Source organism: Balaenoptera musculus, chromosome 15 (assembly GCF_009873245.2).
Source record: "Balaenoptera musculus isolate JJ_BM4_2016_0621 chromosome 15, mBalMus1.pri.v3, whole genome shotgun sequence".
NCBI classification, from domain to species: Eukaryota; Metazoa; Chordata; class Mammalia; order Artiodactyla; family Balaenopteridae; genus Balaenoptera; species Balaenoptera musculus.
In genome coordinates this window covers 51,687,032-51,707,035 of record NC_045799.1, presented here as the reverse complement: position 1 = coordinate 51,707,035, position 20,004 = coordinate 51,687,032, and the positions used below count along the sequence as shown (strand labels likewise).

The 20,004-nt window shown below is 48.4% G+C and overlaps 1 protein-coding gene across 8 annotated transcripts in view; it reads right to left on the bottom strand.

The window, feature by feature from the left end:
• The window catches only part of FLYWCH1 (FLYWCH-type zinc finger 1), a 29,528-nt gene extending 15,366 nt beyond the window's left edge, over nt 1-14,162 (bottom strand). For 2 of the 8 annotated variants that reach the window (XM_036826287.1, XM_036826290.1), the window contains exons 1-4: nt 13,927-14,161; nt 11,693-11,807; nt 1,063-1,497; nt 338-796 (exon numbers count right to left, since the gene is read on the bottom strand). In XM_036826287.1, the coding sequence (XP_036682182.1) occupies nt 338-796; nt 1,063-1,396 (793 nt within the window). In that variant the 5' untranslated portion in view covers nt 1,397-1,497; nt 11,693-11,807; nt 13,927-14,161. Of the gene's footprint in view, nt 1-337; nt 800-1,062; nt 1,498-2,280; nt 2,383-11,692; nt 11,808-13,926 lie in introns of those variants that run through there. The other 6 variants (XM_036826291.1, XM_036826283.1, XM_036826285.1 and 3 more) reach the window with 6 other exon arrangements.
• Between the last annotated feature and the right edge of the window lie 5,842 nt (nt 14,163-20,004).

The window sequence follows — 20,004 nt, the reverse complement described above, 5'->3', positions numbered from 1 at the left end:
ACATGAGGCAGGGCTGGATCTTGAACCTGGGGCACAAAGCTCAAGTCTCCCACCAGGCCGACCTTCCCAAACTTCAAAGGTTACCAGAATCACGTGGGGTCCATAAACCTCAGGTTTTTGCATCAGGAAGCTCCAGAAGGACCTGGGCCGCCTGGTTCACGAGCACTAGTTCTACCCCTTGGGCTTAATGATTACTTGGACGCATTCATATTTTAAAAATCGTTTTGACTTTGAGCACATTAAGAAGCCACGTGGGACCCACATTTATCTTTGGGCAGAGGAAAGGGCTGTGGTTCCCACCTGCCTGAGAGTAGAGCTGGGGTGGGGGGGCACTCACCGGTCCCCAGCGTCGGGCGTTTCTTGGGAGGCAAGCTCAGCAGCGACAGGGCTCGGAGCCCCTCATCCTCCTCAGGAGCTGGCTTGCTCAGCACTGGCCCCGGGGCCGGCTCTGGCTCCTCGGGGCACAGCCACGGGCCCACCCCCTCCAGGGGCTCCTCCACTCGGCTGCCGGAGCCCTGGGGATCCCCCAAGCCTTCGGGCAGGGCTGGGCTGGGCAGCTTCTGTCTCTGGCGCCGGGCCTCCAGGCCCTCCTCGTCGGGCGGGTGGCAGTGGCCCCGCATCACTGTGGCCCTTAGGCCACGGGTGATGGCCCGGCCCCGGCAGCCCAGCTCGGTGTGCTCGCGGCACTTCCAGTATACCTTGTCCCCCACAGCCTTCTCCTGCTTGTACAGGAAGGACTCCAGCACCAGCAGGCGGCCCCCAAATGGGGTCCTCAGGAACTCCAGGGGCTGGGGGGCTGCTGAAGGCAAGGGGAGGGCCAGGTCAGCTGACACAGAGCAAGGCTTGAGCCAGGGGCACGGATGGGAACACAGGGATTGGGGTGCCCTGGGATGACGTCCTGCGATCGTCACACCAGCCTGGGTCAAGGTCCAGGAGGCCCTGCTCAGAGCAGGGAAGGGATGGCCAAGGTCACCTCACTGGAAAGGGGGGTATGCGAAGCCCAAGTCTGAGCATGCAGGGTCACAAAAGTGGCCAGACAGGGGCAGCTGGCCCGGAACTCACCTGTGTCTGGCTTGCTGTGTTTCAGTTCCTGGGCCTGGGGGCTTGGTTGGACTGCCCCCTGCTGTTCCTCTACTGGCAGGATCTGGGGGGACCCAGCCAGGGTGTCAGGGCCAGACATCTCCAAGGACAGGACACAGTGCACTGCTTTGGGCTGGGAGTCCACTCCATCCCCATTCTCAGTGGAGGCCGTCAGTAGGACCAGTTCGGAGAACTCCGTGGGCTTCGTGGGGGCTGCGGGGACGACATCTGTGCCCGGTTCAGGGGACTCAGGGGAGGGTTCCTGGCCGGCCTTCACGCTCTCGCCCTCCTGCTCACTGGGCTCAGGCAGGGGCATTCCGGGAACGATGGCCTGGCCCCCAGGCCACGCTCAGGCCCCAGCAGATGGATTTCTCCTCCACCTCCCTGGAAGGAACCCAGCAGTCCAAGGGCTCCGTCCTAAGGCAGGAGGCAAAATCCCATCAGTGGAGGTGCCCTTAGGCCTGGGTTCAGGAAGAATCTGGGCTGGAGGTTGGGGCAGATGGGGCTGCCTCGGTGCCCCCGGGGAAGGACCTGAATGGAGCCAGAGAACGCTGGGCTGGTGCTTCTACTCTCCTGGTAGCCTTGAGTCCGTCACCTCCCCCAGCCAAACCTCACTTTCCCATCTACAAAATGTGCCCAAAACAGGGCTCTCAAGGGGCTACTGGGGTGACCAAGGTGCTGACAGCTGTGAGTTACTAGGAATCCAGGCCCACAGGTGCTGAGCACGGGGTGAAGTGCTTCCACAGGTTTTTCCATTTAACCTTCAGCCCCACGTTATGAAAGTTGATCTTTCTCATTGACCCAGGTTACAGATGAGGACACTGAGGCATGCAGCCATGAAGGCAGAGCTGGGAGTCCAGTCGAGGTGGGTCCAGAGCCCGCTCCGCACAGCACCTGGGGTACCTCGTCCAGGATAACAGGAACCGGTCTTCCTGAGCACCAGGCGTTGGGGAAAAGCACTTTGGGGACATGAGTTCAGGTCACCAACCCTCCCAGAATGCCTGGTGCCCTTCACCCTGACACTGTGTCACTGGGAGCATGGGCTGGGGCCCTGCTGGCACACTGCAGACCCCAAAGGAGGAGCCTGGCCCTGGGAGGAGGGACTCTCTGGATTCACAACTAGATCCATCCCCCATCCCAGGCAAGAGGCCCCGGGGCACCCAGTGCTAGGGGATGCCAGGGCCCCACGAGGGCAGCGACCTTGTGTCTGAGCTGGTGCTGGCTCTGCCTCAGCTGAGTGGGGACAGGGCTGTGGAGGTGTCCAGAGAATCCGTGGTCATTGAGGGCTCCCTGGCTTCTGGTCTGGAGAAGCAGAAAGGATGGATGACAGGCAGGGCTGGCCTGGAGACCGGAGCCCTGGGGCATCAGTGGCCATTTTGTCTTCCTGGGGGACTGGGTGGTGGGTGCATGTCAGGGTCTTTCCCATCTATCAGTACTAGCCCAGAAACAGGATGCGGCCTCCCAGCACGTTTCAGCTTCCCCACCTGTGAGCTGTCATCCCCATCCCAAGCTCTACGGTTCTAATACCTGGGTCCCCCATTCCTGCTCCGACATTTCCTGGTCTGGGGCCCACATTCAGCTCCCCAAGGCCTGTCAGCCCAAGCGCGGGGCTCCTGGGTCCCCGTGGAGACGGAGCCAAGGCCGACGGTGCAGGGGGCGCCGTGTCCCCTACAACCTCTCCCAAACCCCCTGCACTGCACGCCTGCACGCCCAGCCCCGGGCAGCAGCAAAGCCCTGTCCGGAGGGGCGAGACTCAAGGAAATCCAGATAACAGGTAACGGGACACAGGACTGGGAGTCCCAGGCCAGGTCTGTCCTCCAGCGTCATCCTCCTCCGGCCCCCGGACAAGCCAACCCCTTCTCCTCCTGTGCAGTCCTTCCCGGCTCTGCCCATCCCGCCCCACAGGGCGATGTAGCGGTACTGCGGACTTGGGGGCACATGGGAACCGGCCGCAGCAAGACAGAGCTGGCGCCTCCGCGGGCAGAGCCGCTCGGGCGGGAAAGGGTTACGCGGGAAGCCACGCCCCCTGGCCGCCCCCACCCCCGCTCTCTGATTGGTCTCGGCCCACGTCCCTCCGCCGGCAGCCCGCCTCCGGGGCTTGCGCGCTCCGGGTTGCCGGGCGAATGAACTTGGTCTCCTCCAGCCGGCGTCCTCTCCTCAACGAGGCGAGAGGGCGCAGAGAAACCGGCCCTCCCTTCCACAGGCCTTCCAGACAACTCAGGCCCCCAAAACGTTGCGGTCACTGTCCACCCAGTATGCATGTTCCTACAGGACCAGGCGGTTGGTCCCCGCCGTGCAGAGGGACAGGAGTTGAGGCTGCAGGGACCCCGACACACCAATGGCCTCAGTCTCAGGCGATCAGACGCCGAAGCCCGGCCTCCTTCAGGCCACTGGGGGTTGGCATGACAGAGAACCCCCACATTCCCGTGAAACTGTACCCAGAGTCATGTGTATCCCGAATCAGTGTAATTCTCTCAACTAAAATCTCTGTACCTCAAAGGATATGGAACAAGTTCCAGCGCAACAAAAGACCTTGAACTGTGGCTGACTACAGACTGTGGAAAGGCTTGGCTCCTTGCCAGTGGGCTTGAATTTAGATTCGATTGACGGCTCCCATTCTCAGCCATTAAAGGGCCTTAAAGTGTAGACTGTTTAATGACCACAGATCCTCCCATAAAGTATGCAGGCCCCTTTGCCACGTGGTCTTGAATCTGGACTGGTCTCCAGCCCACATTGCTCACTTGCTGTAGCCAATAGAGTGTGGCAGAAGCTCGCTGTGGGGGTCTGGACGCCCTCACCCTCATGGACAGGGGCCCTGAGGCTGCCAGAGAAGGAAGCTGTATGAAGGGCCACATGCAAGGGATGGAGGCACTGCCAGGCGTGGAGGGAGGCCATTTCCAGTGTGCAGTCCAGCAGACCCTCTAGCTGTGTGTAGCCACAAGAAGGAGGCTGGGGAAACAAGCCCAGGCACCCCATGCAACCCTGATCAATAATAAACTACTGTTATTTTAAGCCAGTAAGATCAGGGCTCATTTGTTATGCAGCAGTAACTGATATTCTTGGCAAGTGACTGAACCTAGTCGGTTTTGGCTTTTTGACAGATGAAATAATACTAATAGTTGTGAAATATCCAATATCAAAGTGCTTTTGAACTCTTGAACTCTAGGGGCCATGCTACGCAAATTTTAAATCCCTCAGATGATCACATTTAAAGGGTTGGTAACCCAGTGAAAGGAATAAAAATATTAAGTATAAAGGATAGCAAATGAGAATTACTTATTTAAAAAGTCTATAACATGAAATAAGCCAGACATAAAAGGACAAATGCTGTATGATTCCACGTATATGTTGTACCTAGAGTAGTCAAATTCATAGAAACAGAAAGTCAAATGGTAGTTGCCAGGGGCTGGGGGGAGGGGAAATGGGGAGTTAGTGTTTAATGGGGAGCGTTTCAGTTTGGGAAGATGAAAAAGTTCTGGAGATGGATGGTGGTGATGGTTGCACAACAATGCAAATGTATTTAATGCCACTGAACTGTACACTTAAAAATGATTAAAGTGGGGGGGGGGCGGGATGAATTGGGGGATTGGGATTGACATATATACACTATTGATACTATGTATAAAATAGATAACTAATGAGCACCTACTGTATAGCTCAGGGAACTCTACTCAATGCTCTGTGGTGACCTAAATGGGAAGGAAATCCAAAGAAGAGGGGATATATGTATACGTATAGTTGATTCACCTTGTTGTACAGTAGAAACTAACACGATATTGTAAAGCAACTATACTCAAAAAATTTTTTTAAAAATGATCAAAGTAGTACATTTTTGTTAGGTATATTTTAACACACATGCAAAAAAAACAAAAACAAAACAAAACAAAAACCCAACTATAACAAACCATACATAGTAATGCTCCACCTACCATACTGGTGAATGAGGTTCTCAATACAACGCAGATTTCTGATTAACTAAAGTTATCCCTCCATGATTCTGAATTTTACAATTTCTCTCTTTCACAATTTATCCACTGAGGATGGATGCTGCCTAAGCTCTAATGACTCATCACTGTCTGGATAAAGACAGCGTACAATTTTTATCCTGATTTGGAAAATGAAGTGTCCCGTCCAGTTCCCTTGGCACTCCACCCCCTGGGGGCCCTTTCTCCATCATTCATATCCTGCTCTCTCTGGTCTCCAAACCTCTCTGCCTTCTCTGGGTCTTTGCATTTAGAGTTCTCAGGTCCTAATCTTCTTAGGTCTCCTATATACTAAAACAAAACCTCACAAGACCCTCTCCTTCCCTCAACAGTTAGACTTTGCAGGAACAGTCCATACCCCTTCCTTCTCACCCAGGCCGCCTGGCAGCTGCCCCCCAACTCTGCAGACACCACTCTCCTGTTGGGCCACCGTGCAGGATCAGCACCTGCTGGGTCAATCCATAATCCATGTTTCCCTCTGAAATACCTGCTCTGGCCTGTATGTGGTCTATCCATGCAGTGGAATTTATTCAGCCATAAAAATGAATGAAGTTCTGATACATGTTACCATGTGGATGAACCTTGAAGACAGTATGGCTCGGTGAAAGGTGCCAGACACTAAAGTCAGCATGTCGTATAATTCCATTTATGTGAGATGTCCAGTAGAGGCAAATCCATAGGGACAGAAAGTAGGTTAGTGGTTGTCAGGGGCTGGAGGGGAGGGAGGGGGAGATTAGGGAGTGATGCTAAGCGGTGTGGGGTTTCTTCTTGGGGTAATGAAAATGTTATAAAATTGGCTGTGAATACAATAAAACATTGAATTATACACTTTAGTTGGGGGAACTGTATGCTATGTGAATCATATCTTAATAAGGTTGTTTAAAAAAAACCTTATAGGGAATCCCCCGGTGGTCCAGTGGTTAAGACTTGGTGCTTTCACTGCCAGGGCCCGGGCTCAATCCCTGGTCAGGGAACTAAGATCTCAAACAGACAAACAAACAAAAAATCCTTATAGGTATGACTCATGTCCCCAGGGTCACTTGGATAAAAAACAGTTTTCTCCATCAGAAACAGGCTTCTCACTCCTGGGCCTGGTTTCCTCACCAAAGGAGAGGGGTGGCATGGACTATATACTGAGATATTTTGTAAGTTGCTATGATCATATTGTAAAAACTACATAGAAAACATTTTAAAATGTTGAGAACTGATACTCATAAATCACCCACGAGCCTGACACTCAAATGCACAGCTGTTTCCATTCTTGTATTAGTGCCCTTAATATACACGTAATTTTCTGTTGCACACACATGTGTTCAACATGTTTGCTATTTTATTCTTCTTTAGAGTGGGAAGCCCGCACCTGCAGACCAGATGGAGCCCTTGTGAAGGACCAAAGCATTATGTAACGCAGGCCCCTAACATGAACACAAATCTAAATCCTCAGCAGCAATACCAAAAGATGACCACAAGATGGCAATGTTGCTCCTTGAAATGCACGTATAGCATCCTTGGTAGAATTAGATGTATCACAACGTTTAAAAACTAGAATTTGGGAGTTTTTCCATATCAGACAAATAATTCAGGAAGACTTCTGAAAACGTTTGTATTTACAAAATATACTAGGTAGAAAGCAAAATCCAGTTAACAAATCGGCAAAGACTATGTTTTCTAAGCTAAGGTTTCAAAAAAAAAAAAAGACCAAAATATTCCTTGGACCATGACACTGCCTCTAGACCTCAATCCACTTCATTTCTTCTGTCTCATCTCAAGTCTCAAGTCTGGTCACATTTGTTATTTATTGACTAATTTTATTGTATGTATTTGTGACTTTAAAAAAACCTTAAGAGTTAGAGTCTGTCATACAGAGTGAAGTAAGTCAGAAAGAGAAGAACAAATACAGTGTGCTAACACATATACATGGAATCTAAGGAAAAAAAAAAAAAAAAGGGCATGAAGAACCTAGTGGCAAGACGGGAATAAAGACACAGACCTACTAGAGAATGGACTTGAGGATATGGGGAGGGGGAAGGGTAAGCTGGGACAAAGTGAGAGAGTGGCATGGACATATATACACTACCAAACGTAAAATAGATGGCTAGTGGGAAGCAACCGCATAGCACAGGGAGATCAGCTTGGTGCTTTGTGACCACCTGGAGGGGTGGGATAGGGAGGGTGGGAGGGAGAGAGATGCAAGAGGGAAGAGATATGGGAACATATGTATATGTATAACTGATTCACTTTGTTATAAAGCAGAAACTAACACACCATTGTAAAGCAATTATACTCCAATAAAGATGTTAAAAAAAAATAACCTTAAATAACTGGGAGGAAATATCTCAAAATGTTAAAACTAGTAAGGAAAGCAATTTATTTTTTCCCTTAAATTTCTTTTGTTTTCTCAAAATTGTTTACAATGTGCATGAACTCTTTACAATGGGAAAATAGTAAACACTTTAAAGATAAGCTGCATCTCCTTGCTTGGTAATTTTTTTCTTTAACTCCGTAACTCTTAGGAAAAGTAGGGATTCCATTCCTATGCAAGATGTGTCATACAGGAAAATAAAGAGTAATATAGACAGGGGACTTCCCTGGTGGTCCAGTGGTTAAGACTCCACACTTCCAATGCAGGGGGGCATGGGTTTGATCCCTGGTTAGGGAACTCAGATCCCACATGCTGCACGGTGCAGCCAAAAAATAAAATAAAATAATAAAATAAAATCCAAAGAAAATTTTTAAAAAAAAAGTAATATAGACAATGGGACAGAAAAACAAGTGAAAATCAAGTACCTTGCAGTCTGTGTTGTGGGCCTTGCATGGCCTCAAAGACATTTCCCCCAAGATATTTATTAACCACAAAGGGAAAGATAATGACTTGACAGGGGAGAAATCTCGCATACACAGCCTTAAGTGCGCAAGGTCAACTTCACCAGTAATAAGACACATCAACACCATGACCTCCTTGATAAGATGCACCAAGGAGGACACAGCATCACCTCTGTGATATTCCTGCCCAGAAAGCACACCCCCATGTGGCACCCTCAAGCCACATGGAGGGACGTTCTACAAAACAACTGACCAGGACACTTCCAAAATGTCACGATCATCTTGGACGAGGAAAGGCTGAGGGCCTGTCACAGACTGGAGGAGACTAAGGAGACACAAGGACAAAATGCAACATGGGATTTTGGAACAGAAAAAGGACATTAGGGGAAAAGCTGGTGAAATTTGCATACAGTCAATAGTTTAGGTTAATGGTTTTGTACCAACGTGGATTTCCCAGATTTGCTCACTGCACAATGTTAGGTAAGATGCTGACATTCAGGGAGACTGGGTGATGAGTATAGGAAAATTCTTTGTACTTTTTTTTGCAATTTTTAAAAAAGTCTAAAATTAACTCAAAACAAAAGGATTTTGAAAACCCAAGTTTCAAACTTACAGATACAATGGAAGTTGACAGAGAAAATAAATGACCCATAGGCCTCCTGGGTGGAAGGGTGGGGGAGGAGAGGAGGGGACACAAAAGGGATACTCTCTGATCCAGAGCCATGTGGTTGGTCCTTGAGCTGGCACCTGAGCCAGGAACAAAAATCCTGTAACATCACGTGTACCTCAAGTATGGGGACCCAACAATCTCCCTTCACCATCATCCCTGCTCTGCTTCTGGGGAAACTGAGGCTCGGGCCTGAAGCGAGTGGCCCAGGACCACACGGGTAGTGAGAGTCAGGCCTTCAGAGCTGCATTGATCAGCCCTACAAACCAGCTATGTTATGGCTTAGCACTGTGGCTTCCAGCTGATCTGGACAACCGGAGGCACCATGGGAGACTGGAGGGTGTCCCCAGAGCGACCTGCCTGGGGTGGCTGCTCCAGCTCTGCTGGGTCCCGCCTGCCACCCTGGCTGCTCTGCCGGGCCTCGCTGTGGGGGCGGCATCCCGCCACTGCTAATCCCTGGGCCGCTCACCATTTCCCATGTGGCTTCTCAGCTCTTCCACCACCAGGGAGAGCAATGAAATTCCCAGTGAAACCTTACGGTAGTTTCTGTTTTCCCAGATGGTTTCCAATCACACATGCTTCAAGAGTCCAAAGGACTGTGATCACACATTTCATGTTCACCAAATACCAACGAGGTGCCTGGCACTAGGCGAGGGCTTTGCATGCTTTATTCCATTTTATCTCCCAAACACCCTCATCCATTAGGCCCGCTGTTGTTTCATTCACAGAGGAGGAAACTAAGGCTCACTCTTAGATTCCTGTGACCGAGAGCCAGGCCGCTAAAGGACAGAGTCAGCATTCAAACCTCCTGTGTCTGTTTTCAGGGCCTAAACTCTTAATATAAGTTAAAATGGTTCTTTTCAATTTGAGGATTCCAACCCATAGGAATCAACGCAGTAGGTTAAGACTGGTGGTTCTCATTCACGGTGATCTGCCCACCAGGCGACATCCGGCCAGGTCAGGAGACATTTTTGGTTGTCATAACTAGGGGGTGGGGCAGGCTACTGGCATCTGGTAGGTGGGAGCCAAGGATGTTGTTCAACATCCCACAGTGCCTGGGGCAGCCCCCATCACCCTGCACAGGAAGGATCTGGTCTAAAACAGCATCAGGGTCAAGGTTGAGAAACCTGCTTAAAAGCAGCACTTGAAAAATAAAACAGAACAGAAAGAGTGCACCCATATACTGAGGTTAAGTACAGTTTTCATGAAGCTTTTATTTCAATTATTTGTATATGTAATTCTGGTCTCCATAAGAATTACTCGGGGCACTTGATAAAAATGCAGATGCTTAGAGCACAGGATTCCTGGAGCCCCTCCCTGTTACCTCCCCACCAACCAACCAGAAGAAAATCACATACCCTGCAGCCTTCACCCCAAATTTTGCCTATAAAAACTTTTCCCTAAAAATCATCGGGAGTTCGGGGTTTTTGAGCACGAGCCACCCATTCTCCTTGCTTGGCCCTGCAATAAACCTTTCTCTGATATTAAAAAAAAAAAAAAATCAGATGCCTGGATTTCCCATCCAAAATTCTGATGGTGAGTCTGGAGCAAAATTCAAGAATCTGGATTTTTAACAAGCACCCCCTGAGACTCTGATTCTGGTGGATCACGGACTTGGCTTTGAGAAACACTGGAATAGATGCCCTTGAGGTTAGGTGGCCAGAGGCTAAGTGACCAACTTAATAAGGATTTGAGGTTTTCTTTATGCAGGGCAACACATGAAGTGTTTCACATACATCACCTCATTTAATCTGTCACACTGTACAGGTTCCCTCATTAATGCATTAAACAGAATCATTAACATTTATTTATTTTATATCGGTGGGAGAGTCATGATTGCATCCTCTTAAAGGATCCTTTAATACCAAGTTAACAAGTTTCAGACACCTTAAGATATTTTGGGGACCTCAAGAAGAGTGGAATTTGTCCAAATTTTAAGTAGTACAGGTGAAATCTGGGGGAGAAAGCTCGTTGGGCACGGCTTTAGTACCTTGGGATAACAAATACCAGACTTTTAAAAATCCAGTCTGAGGTTCCTCACAGAGACTTCCAGCAAAACAAACTCAAGAAAGCCTACGAGGTGAATTAGCATGCCTGCTGCACCTATGTAAATAATCAGGCCCAATCTTACTGGACCAGCCTTATTTCATGCAAAAAATATCTTTCATTGAGATTATGAGGCCGTAGGGAAAATTTGTGTTTCGATGGAGAACTGGGTTTTGTCTAGAACACAGCCTTTCAGGTTATACGATTCTAGCCTGTTGTTGCCTTTGAGCTACTTCTGCAACTCGGCACAGATAACGGAACAAGGTAAAATAATTCTATTCTGTAGACATGTTCTCTTTTTCTTGCCATGTAAATAAATACAGATAAGTAAGTAATTTCTCCGGTTTTGCCTCCATTTGCACATTCATGTTAATATTCCTAATCTACAGTCTTTCAGAATCTTTTTTGGATTCTCCTGCAAACTGGTTGTAAGATCTTACCGGTTCCTCGATTGATGAGTTAAGTAAAAGCTTGCACACGTGTTCATTTAGTATCTGTATGAAAGAGTTTTATTTTCTTTGTTTTGGTCTAAGCCTCTGCTTTTCAAATCTCCCTGGTCATTGGTCTTATAATCTTTGGGTTCCAGGCAGCAATTTAAAAAATTACATAGGAAATAACCAATCTGCATTGTGTGTAACAGAAGTGAGCATTATTTTATGAAACTTCTATTTGCAATACATTTATATATTTGTTCTAGGTGGATTTAAATGTATTTTTTAATTTTTGGATGATCATTGTTTTGAGGTAAATATTTGGGCCCTAATGTGTTTTTTCATAATATTCCATTTTTACTCAGTAAAGATTTATTGAGTTGGCTAGAATATTTTTAAGTCAGGCAGATGTAAATGGAAAGTAGGAGAGCCTCACAGTTTACAGTTGGTCACTCTCTTATGCTGCTTCTCCTCCCCCCAAAATTGAGGTACAGAGCAATCTGAGTGCAATACTCAGACTGCCTGCTCTAATAAACCCAACACCCAAGACACACACAATATTACAAACTGTTAGGTGCCTCTCAGACACCAGTAGGTCCAAGCCCTAAGATCCTGAAAGGCAGAGCCTTGCTCAGCAGCTGATGGCAGATCAACAGAATTACCTTCGTACACAAGAGTGAGAACCACCATCACTGTCCGCCAACACCCGTCGTTAGCGCTGACTTGCTGGGTGGGAGAACTGGGGCAAATCCCATCACTTCTCTGGGCTGATTTCATCTGTGAAACAGGAAAAGTGACAAATGAGACACTGTATGTGAAATTCTTCCATAAACTGTGAATCATCATGTAAGAACAAGGAATACTTTGTCCAGGCCCAGCAGAGGTTCTGAATAGTGGAAGGGGGAGGAGCGAATATCCTGATGTTTGAAAAAGCTCCTGGATGATTCCAAAAGCTGCCCCGCCCCCCACCCCCAGCAAGCTATGAAAATTAGAGGTGCACACTGATTGGCTCATGGACCCTCCTACCATTATGTGCAAAGTCTCTGAGTGTGCATACAGGCATTAGTCCTGGGAGAGGTGAAGGTGGCAGTGATCTCCCTAAAGATTAAGAATTCTATTCCAGGGACTTTCCTGGTGGCGCAGTGGTTAGGAATCCGCCTGCCAGTGCAGGGGACAGGGTTTGAGCCCTGGTCCAGGAAGATCCCACATGCCGCGGAGCAACTAAGCCCGTGCGCCACAACTACTGAACCCACGCGCCTAGAGCCGGTGCTCCACAACAAGAGAAGCCACTGCAATGAGAAGCCGGCGCACCGCAACAAAGAGTAGCCCCTGCTCACCGCAACTAGAGAAAGCCCGCCCGCAGCAATGAAGACCCAAGGCAGCCAAAAATAAATAAATAAAATTAAATAAAATAAAATTTCTATTCCAAAGCAGGGCTTCTCAACCTCGGCACCACTGACATTTTGTACCAGATAATTCTTTGTTGTGGGGGGTTGTCCCGTGTAATGAAGGATGTTTAGCAGCATCCCTGGCCTCTGCCTGCGAGATGCCAGTAGCAGCCACCAAATCCTGACAACCAACATTGCTGCATGTCCCTTGAGAACCACTGCTCCAAAGCAACTTAGAGGCAGAGGACACAGAAAGGGAGATTCCAGCTAATAGTACTTGCAGCCCCAGATCCCCCAACCCCCCTAGAGCACAATCGTGGCTATTTCCACGCCTCCCATATCAGCCCTAATTCGTCCTCACATCTCTGGGCACCTGGTCACACCATCTTCCACGCCTTCCCACCCCACATTACCTCAGGGCTTCGATACCCACCACCTCCTAAATGGCTTTTCTGCCCGGCATCCGGCTGTTCCGATTCTCCCTACGCAGTGCTGAGTTCCTAAAGCTGAAACATTTCCCTCTCCAATAAAAGTAGTGTCCGTCTCCGTTATAAACGCTCTATAATCTAGCCTCCACATACAAACTTTTCCCCAAGTCCGACTAGGAGCTTTTGGGAAGAGGAACAAGGTAAACCTGCCTGAATCGCACCAAGTCCTGGAGATGATTTTGGCCCCGAAAAGCATTAATGTCAAAATAATAAAAATATACCCTTTCTTTGGAATTGAAGTTTACACGTGATTATCTGTTATTAGACCTCTGCATCCTCCAAAGGCAAGGGGTAACGGAAGTGAAAGACTGGTCGTTAAAGCAAGGGCTTCAAACTGTGGTCAGACTCATTAGGTCCTGAAATCAGTTTAATGGGTTAGCAACAGACTTTTGGAATGGAAAGAACAGAATAGAATAGGACAGGACAGGACAGGATAGGATAGGTTGGAATTAGAACCCACGTAGAGTAGATCTGGCTGCGTCATGTGAGGTTGGGCTAAAAATCTCCCTTTAAACTTATCGCTCAGTAATCTGCATCTACAGGCGTGTAAAATATATTTCTCACTGTAGGTTGAGTCAGAAAAGTTTGAAAGCCCCAACAGGTAATCTACATATTCAGCAGTGGAAGCAGGTGTAACAACAGCAAAAAGTGCAAGGTCACTGGGACCTCCAGAGGCACAAAGACTGGAAGGGGCTGGGGTGGATGCCAGGGCGGGGGCAGTACTGGGTGGAGCGGACACGGTCAAGGAAAGGCAAACCCATGTGGGGCTCTCTGACTTGGGGTGTCAGGGCTCAGTCCCAGGGTCGGGTGGGTGGAGGGGGGTGAGGAGAAGCGAGGGGAAAGGAGGCTGCGAATCGCAGGTGAAGGACAGGAGGCGGCCTGAGCGCCGGGACGCAGAGTCCGGGGACACCCCCCTCCTCAGCATCAGCAGTCCTGGGGACCCCCGGGAGAGCCCAGCTGGGGGCGCGGCCACGCCGAGTGACCCGAGACCCTCCCTGACCCGCTGGGGCCCGTCCTCACCGGGCACCGGCCGGGCGGCGACGGCAGCGGGGCCCTCCCTCTCCGGAGACCGAGCCGCGGCGGGTCCTCTGGCCTCGGGCCGCCGCAGCCACAGGCGCCGACCTCGCGGCCCAGGCCCCTCCGGCCACCGCAACCCGGGTGCCCAATCCCCGCCCCCACCTGCCCTCTCGGGAGCGAGCCCCGTGCCGCGCGCGCCGCCCCGCTGGCCGTAGGGAGCGCGCACCGCCCCGCGGGGAAGCCGGCCTCTAGGAGCGCACTAGAGGGTTCCTAGCAAGCATGCGCAGCGGGGCCGCGGGAAGCCCATTCTTTGGGCAAACTCCTCTTCTCCGGGTCTTCCGTGCGCGGTGCCTAGCTGGCGGCCGGACCAATCGGCCCTGGGAGGCGGGGCAAGCCCAGGATTGGGCGGCGGCAGCCGGGGACCGAGCTTTGATCTGACCTGAGGCTTGGACGGCGGGTTTGGGGGCGGGGAGGAGGGACTCCAGGGCGGTGGACCCTCAGAGAAGAGAGTTGGGGGGCTTGAGACCCCAAGACCTGATCCAGGATTTGACTCTGAGCTCACTGAGCGGAAGCGGTCATTTTTAAAAAATTTTTATTTTATTTATTTTTTATACAGCAGGTTCTTATTAGTTATCTGTTTTATACATATTAGTGTATATATGTCAATCCCAATCTCCCAATTCATTCCACCACCACCACCCCCCCACCCCTCTGCCACTTTCCCCCCTTGGTGTCCATACGTTTGTTCTCTACATCTGTGTCTATTTCTGCCAGGCAAACCGTTTCATCTGTGCCATTTTTCTAGGTTCCACGTATATGCGTTAATATACGATATTTGTTTTTCTCTTTCTGACTTACTACGGAAGCGATCATTTAAATGCATCATTAGGCCCGTCACTTTCGTTAGCCAGCGGAAGGAAATTTCCTATGGACTTCATAGAAACTTTAAAATGACCTACCCCAAAGCTGGGCCAATTTGATTCAAACTAAATAATGATAATAACAGATTATAACTGAGTAAAATAAGAAGCCATGATCGATAGTGATGTAAATAAGTAAATGGGGAGATGGGAAAGCTCTTACAGTAGAATGCCAACTAATAAATGCAGAAGGAAGGATGCGGAAAATCACCCTTTGGCGACCATCGTAAGTAGTAATTGATTCGGGCAAAAATTATCAGTGGCCGCTAAGACCGGAGGGTGAAAGTTTAACAAGGAACTAGTATTTACATATTCCCAAAGTACATATTTCCCCACAATACATTTATTAATTGCAAGAGGAAAAATATGAATTTTACAATAGACAAATGGTCCTCAAAGTGTAGTCTGGGGTTCCTGGAAGTCCCTGTGGGATATTCCAAAGTTTACACGACGTGTAACAGGTTGAATGCCAAAGCACAGATGAGAACCTGTAGTCCTCCATTAAGCCTACATTAAAGAGATTTGCAAAAAAAAAAAAAAAAGTAGAACTACGCCGTTCTCATAAAATTTCTTTGTTTTGGAAAATATAGTGATTTTCATAAAAATTTGTTATGCTAACACATAAAGGATTTATTATTGTATCTTTTGGTAACAGATTTATTGGATATAACTCACATACCATACAGTTCACCCATTTAAAGTGTACCAATTGAATGGTTTTTAATAGATTTACAGAGATGCGGACATCACCACACTCAGTTTTAGAACAATTTCATCACTCCAAAAGAAACCTTTAGCGATCACCCCCAAGTCCCCCATCCTCCCATGCTAAGCAACTATTAATCTTTCTGTCTCTATAGATTTGTATATTCTGGACATTTCATTTAAATGGAATCATACAATCATATATCTTCTGTGTCTGGCTTCTTTCACTTAGCATAGTGTTTTCAGAGTCCATCCATGTTGTAGCATGCCAGTAGTATTTCATTCTTTTTATCATCAAATAGTATTGCACTGTATGGATATACCCCAATTTGTTTATCCATTCATCTGTTGACTGACGTTTGCATTGTTTCCACTTTTTGGCTACTATGACTAATGCTGCTGTGAACATTATGTGCAAATTTGTGTGGACAGATGTTTTCAATTCTTTTGGGGATACACCTGGGATTGGATTTGCTGGGTCGATGTTTAACCGTTTGAGGAATTGCTAGATTGTTTTCCACAGGGTCTGCTCCATTTTACATTCTCACCAGCAGTGTGTAAGGGTTCCAATTTCTCCACATCCCTGTCAGCAGTTGTTATTATCGGTCTTTCTGATTATAACCATGCTAATGGATATGAAGTGGCATTTCACTGTGGTTTTGATTTGCATTTCCCTGATGGCTAATGATGTTGATCCTCTTCTCAAGTGCTTATTTGACATTTGCATATCTTCTTTGGAGAAATGTCTATTCAGATCCTTTGCCCATTTTAAAATTGAGTTGTCATTTTATTATTAAGACTAAAAATTCTTTATATTTATATTCTAGATACATGTCCGTTGTTAGATATATGATTTACAAAAACTTTCTCCCATTCTGTGGGTTGTCTTTTCACTTTATTGCTCCCAGTTAAGATGGTGTCCTTTGAAGCACAAAAGTTCTTAATTTTGATGATGTCCAATTTATCTGTTTTTTCTTTTGTTGTTTGTGCTTTTGATGTCACATCTAAGAAATCACTGCCTAATCCAAGTTCACAAAGATTTACCTGTATGTATTCTAAAAAGTTTTATAGTTTAGTTCTTACATTTGGGACTTAGACCCATTTTGAGTTGTGTCTTTTTTTTTTTTTTTAATGGGCAAAGTAGGGTTCTGATTTCATTCTTTTGCATATGGATATCCGAGTTGTGCCATTTGTTGAAAAGACTGTTCTTTCCTCTCTGTGATTATTTTGGCTCCCCTGTTGAAAAACAATTAACCATAAATGTGAGGGTTTATTTCTGGACTCTCAATTCTATCCATGGGTCTGTGTTTATTTTGTGCCAGCACCACACTGACTCAATTACTGTTGCTTTGCGGTAAATTTTGAAATCAGAGAGTGTGAATTCTCCAACTTCGTTCTTTCCCTTTTGTTTTGGGTCCCTTGAGTTTCCAGTTGTCATCTTTCTTGTCAATCTTTTTGAAAATGAATCTCTCTTTTAAATTTTACATCATTGCAAACACACTCCATGGCAATTATTTTCAAGTATTCCTGCTTTTTCCACCTAACTGTATATTGTAAAACTCCCCCCCAATATTATAACCCTATTTACATATGGCTGGCTACATAGTTTAGTTATTTTCCTATTAGACACTAGTTTCTTTTTTTTTAATAGACAAATGTATTTTATAAGATGCCCAGATCTCATTTTTTTCCATCATAATACATCATATAAATTCAGGGGAAACATTTAAACGTTTTTCAGATCACATGATCCGATATAGAATTTCTAACCAGAAGAATCCTCAAAATCAATTTGAAGAAAAAAAAAATTTTAAGCATTTTTAAAATTAATTAATTTAGTTTTGGCTGCGTTGGGTCTTCGTTGCTGCGTGAGGGCTTTCTCTAGTGGCGAGCGGGGGCCACGCTTCATTGTGGTGTGTGGGCTTCTCATCGTGGTGGCTTCTCTTGTTGCGGAGCACGGTCTCTAGGCGCGCGGGCTTCAGTAGTTGCGGCACGCGGGCTCAGAAGTTGTGGACACGTTTCTAAATTTCACTGTTGCTGCTGTGGCTGGCTTCATTCCTAACTTTTGGGGAACCTGGGTGAAAAGTATATGGGAATGCTTTGTACACTTGCAGTTTTTCTGTAGGTGTGAAATTATGTCAAAAATAAAACGTCAGACAAAAAAAAAAAAAATCTGCCTCTTTGAGGGGATTCCGTGAGGGGAAAGCATCTTTTTCTGCACTGGTCCAACCCTTGCCCATCTATCCAGCCCTCGCCCATCGGTCCAGCCCCCACTCACAGCGCACGATCACTGCACACTTATTCTCTGATCACCCTGCGCGGTGGGGACTGGGATTGCTCTGGCGCGGGGAGCTGCGGGGCCTGGGGGCTGCTTTCCTGGACACTTGGCGGGTGGCGACCGGAGCGGCCCAGCATCCTCCGAGCGGACACCCGCCCTGCCTCCTGTCCAGGCGCGACGACGCCCCTGCCTCCCCTCCTGCAGGGCGCCCCGGGCCCTCCGCTCACCGCGACCCTCCGCAGCCCCGCGGGCTCCTCCCTCCGCCCGCCCCGCTTTGGCCAGCCGGAGCCCCCAGTCTCCCAGTTGGCAGAGTGAAGACGCTGCTCCTCTCTAGAAAACGCCACTACCCTGACACCCCTCCCCTCCGCCTTCCTCCTGTCGCTCTAAAGCTGCTGCTGGAAGTCCCCGCCGCCCCCCTGCCCCTGGGCTCCAGGCAGGTGCAGGTCCAGGTCCCATGGGGCCCTCCTGCCCTGGTCCCCCGCCCGCTCCGCATTTCCACATTCTCCGCATCCTCCGTCGAATCCCCTCCTTCCCGCGTTCTCCCGCCCCCTTTCCCATCCTTGTTTTCAGTCCTCCACCTTCCACTGCCTCATCCTCCGTGCCTTCCTCTCGCACCTACGCTCCGCCCAACTCCGACTGCGCGCTCTGGGTCCCCGCACCTCTGCCCCTGCCTGGGCTCCGAGTGCCGTACCCCATCCGCACCCTGCGCCTCTCCGCCCGCTCCCCTGCCAGGTCTCCACCCTGGGCACCTTAGGGGCCCAAGTCCACAAAGACCCCTGCCGTGGTGGCGTTGAGCTTACGTTAAGGGGGGGTGGGTTGGGGAGAAGCAATAGATAATAATAAACAATGAGTCACATGGTCTCTTAGAAGAGGTACTTGCTGTGGGGCAATCAGACAGGGAGGAGGAGGGGCTGCGACTTGTGTTGGAGTGTCTGTTTGAGGATGACAAGGAGTAAGGATCTCACCCGCATTCTTCGGATAGCCGGCCATCTGCCGGATTGTCACTGAGGAATCCTCCCTGGCCCCTGCAGAAGGCAAGTTAGAGCCGGTGCCCGGGCCTCAAAGGGCCTGGGTGGGCGTCCGGAATCTGCTGGGCCTGACGGCGTCCGCGCGCGCCTCCTCCCGGCCTCCAGGAGAATCAGCCACATTGAGCCTGGCGGCGGCGGGGGTTACGGGGGGGGGCGGGGGGGGGACGTGCCTGGACCAGCTCTCCAAGCTAACCAAGGAAAATGCAACCCCCAGGAAAAAACACGCAGAGGTTGTGCACACAAGATGAAGCGAGGGGCGTTATCAATATTTTCTTCTTAATGATATTACCGGATGTTGCCAAGGATACCTGAGAGCCGAGTATTCACGGGCCGCGGGTGGAATGATAGTGGCTGTGTCCACCCCGTGTGCAGGAATCTCACCCAAGGCTTTTGAAAGGATTGTTACCAACCTAGAAACAATTGGGATACGTCCAACAATCAGGACTGGTTGGATAAATGATCACCCACCCCTGTAGTGGTTCGTTGTAAAATGGACGCTGGAGAGACATTTGTAATACATTTAGAAAAAAAAAATAAGGAATTCCCTGGTGGTCCAGTGGTTAGGACTCCGTGCTTTCATTGCCGGGGTCCGGGTTCGATCCCTGGTCCGGAACTAAAATCCCGCAAGTCACGCAGTGCGTCAAAGAAAAAAAAAAAGGCACTTTATCACCCCAATTTTCTGAATATAAAATTATTTATCATAGACTTATCTCTAGATGGTGGAATTACTGTAGATTTTGTAATATTTTTTCATAATCAGTATTTTCTGTTTATTTTCATGACCATGAATTACCTTTTTTTTTTTTTTTTTTTAGCTTGAAGGAAAGACCAATGCAAGATATTTTTAAAAAGTAAGTGTAGGGACTTTCCTTGTGGCGTAGTGGATAAGACGCTGCGCTCCCAATGCAGGGAGACCGGGTTCTATCCCTGGTCGGGGAACTAGATCCCACATTTGTGCCACAACTAAGGAGCCCATGTGCCGCAACTAAGACCCGGTGCAGCCAAATAAATAAATACTTAAAAAATAAGTGTACAGTAGTCATCCTATTTACTTTTTATCCCCATCATAATTAATGCCCCTACCCACCCACTCACTGAGTGCAGAGACCCAGAACTGGTATCAATCTGCCACTTCTGAGGGTTTTCTGCT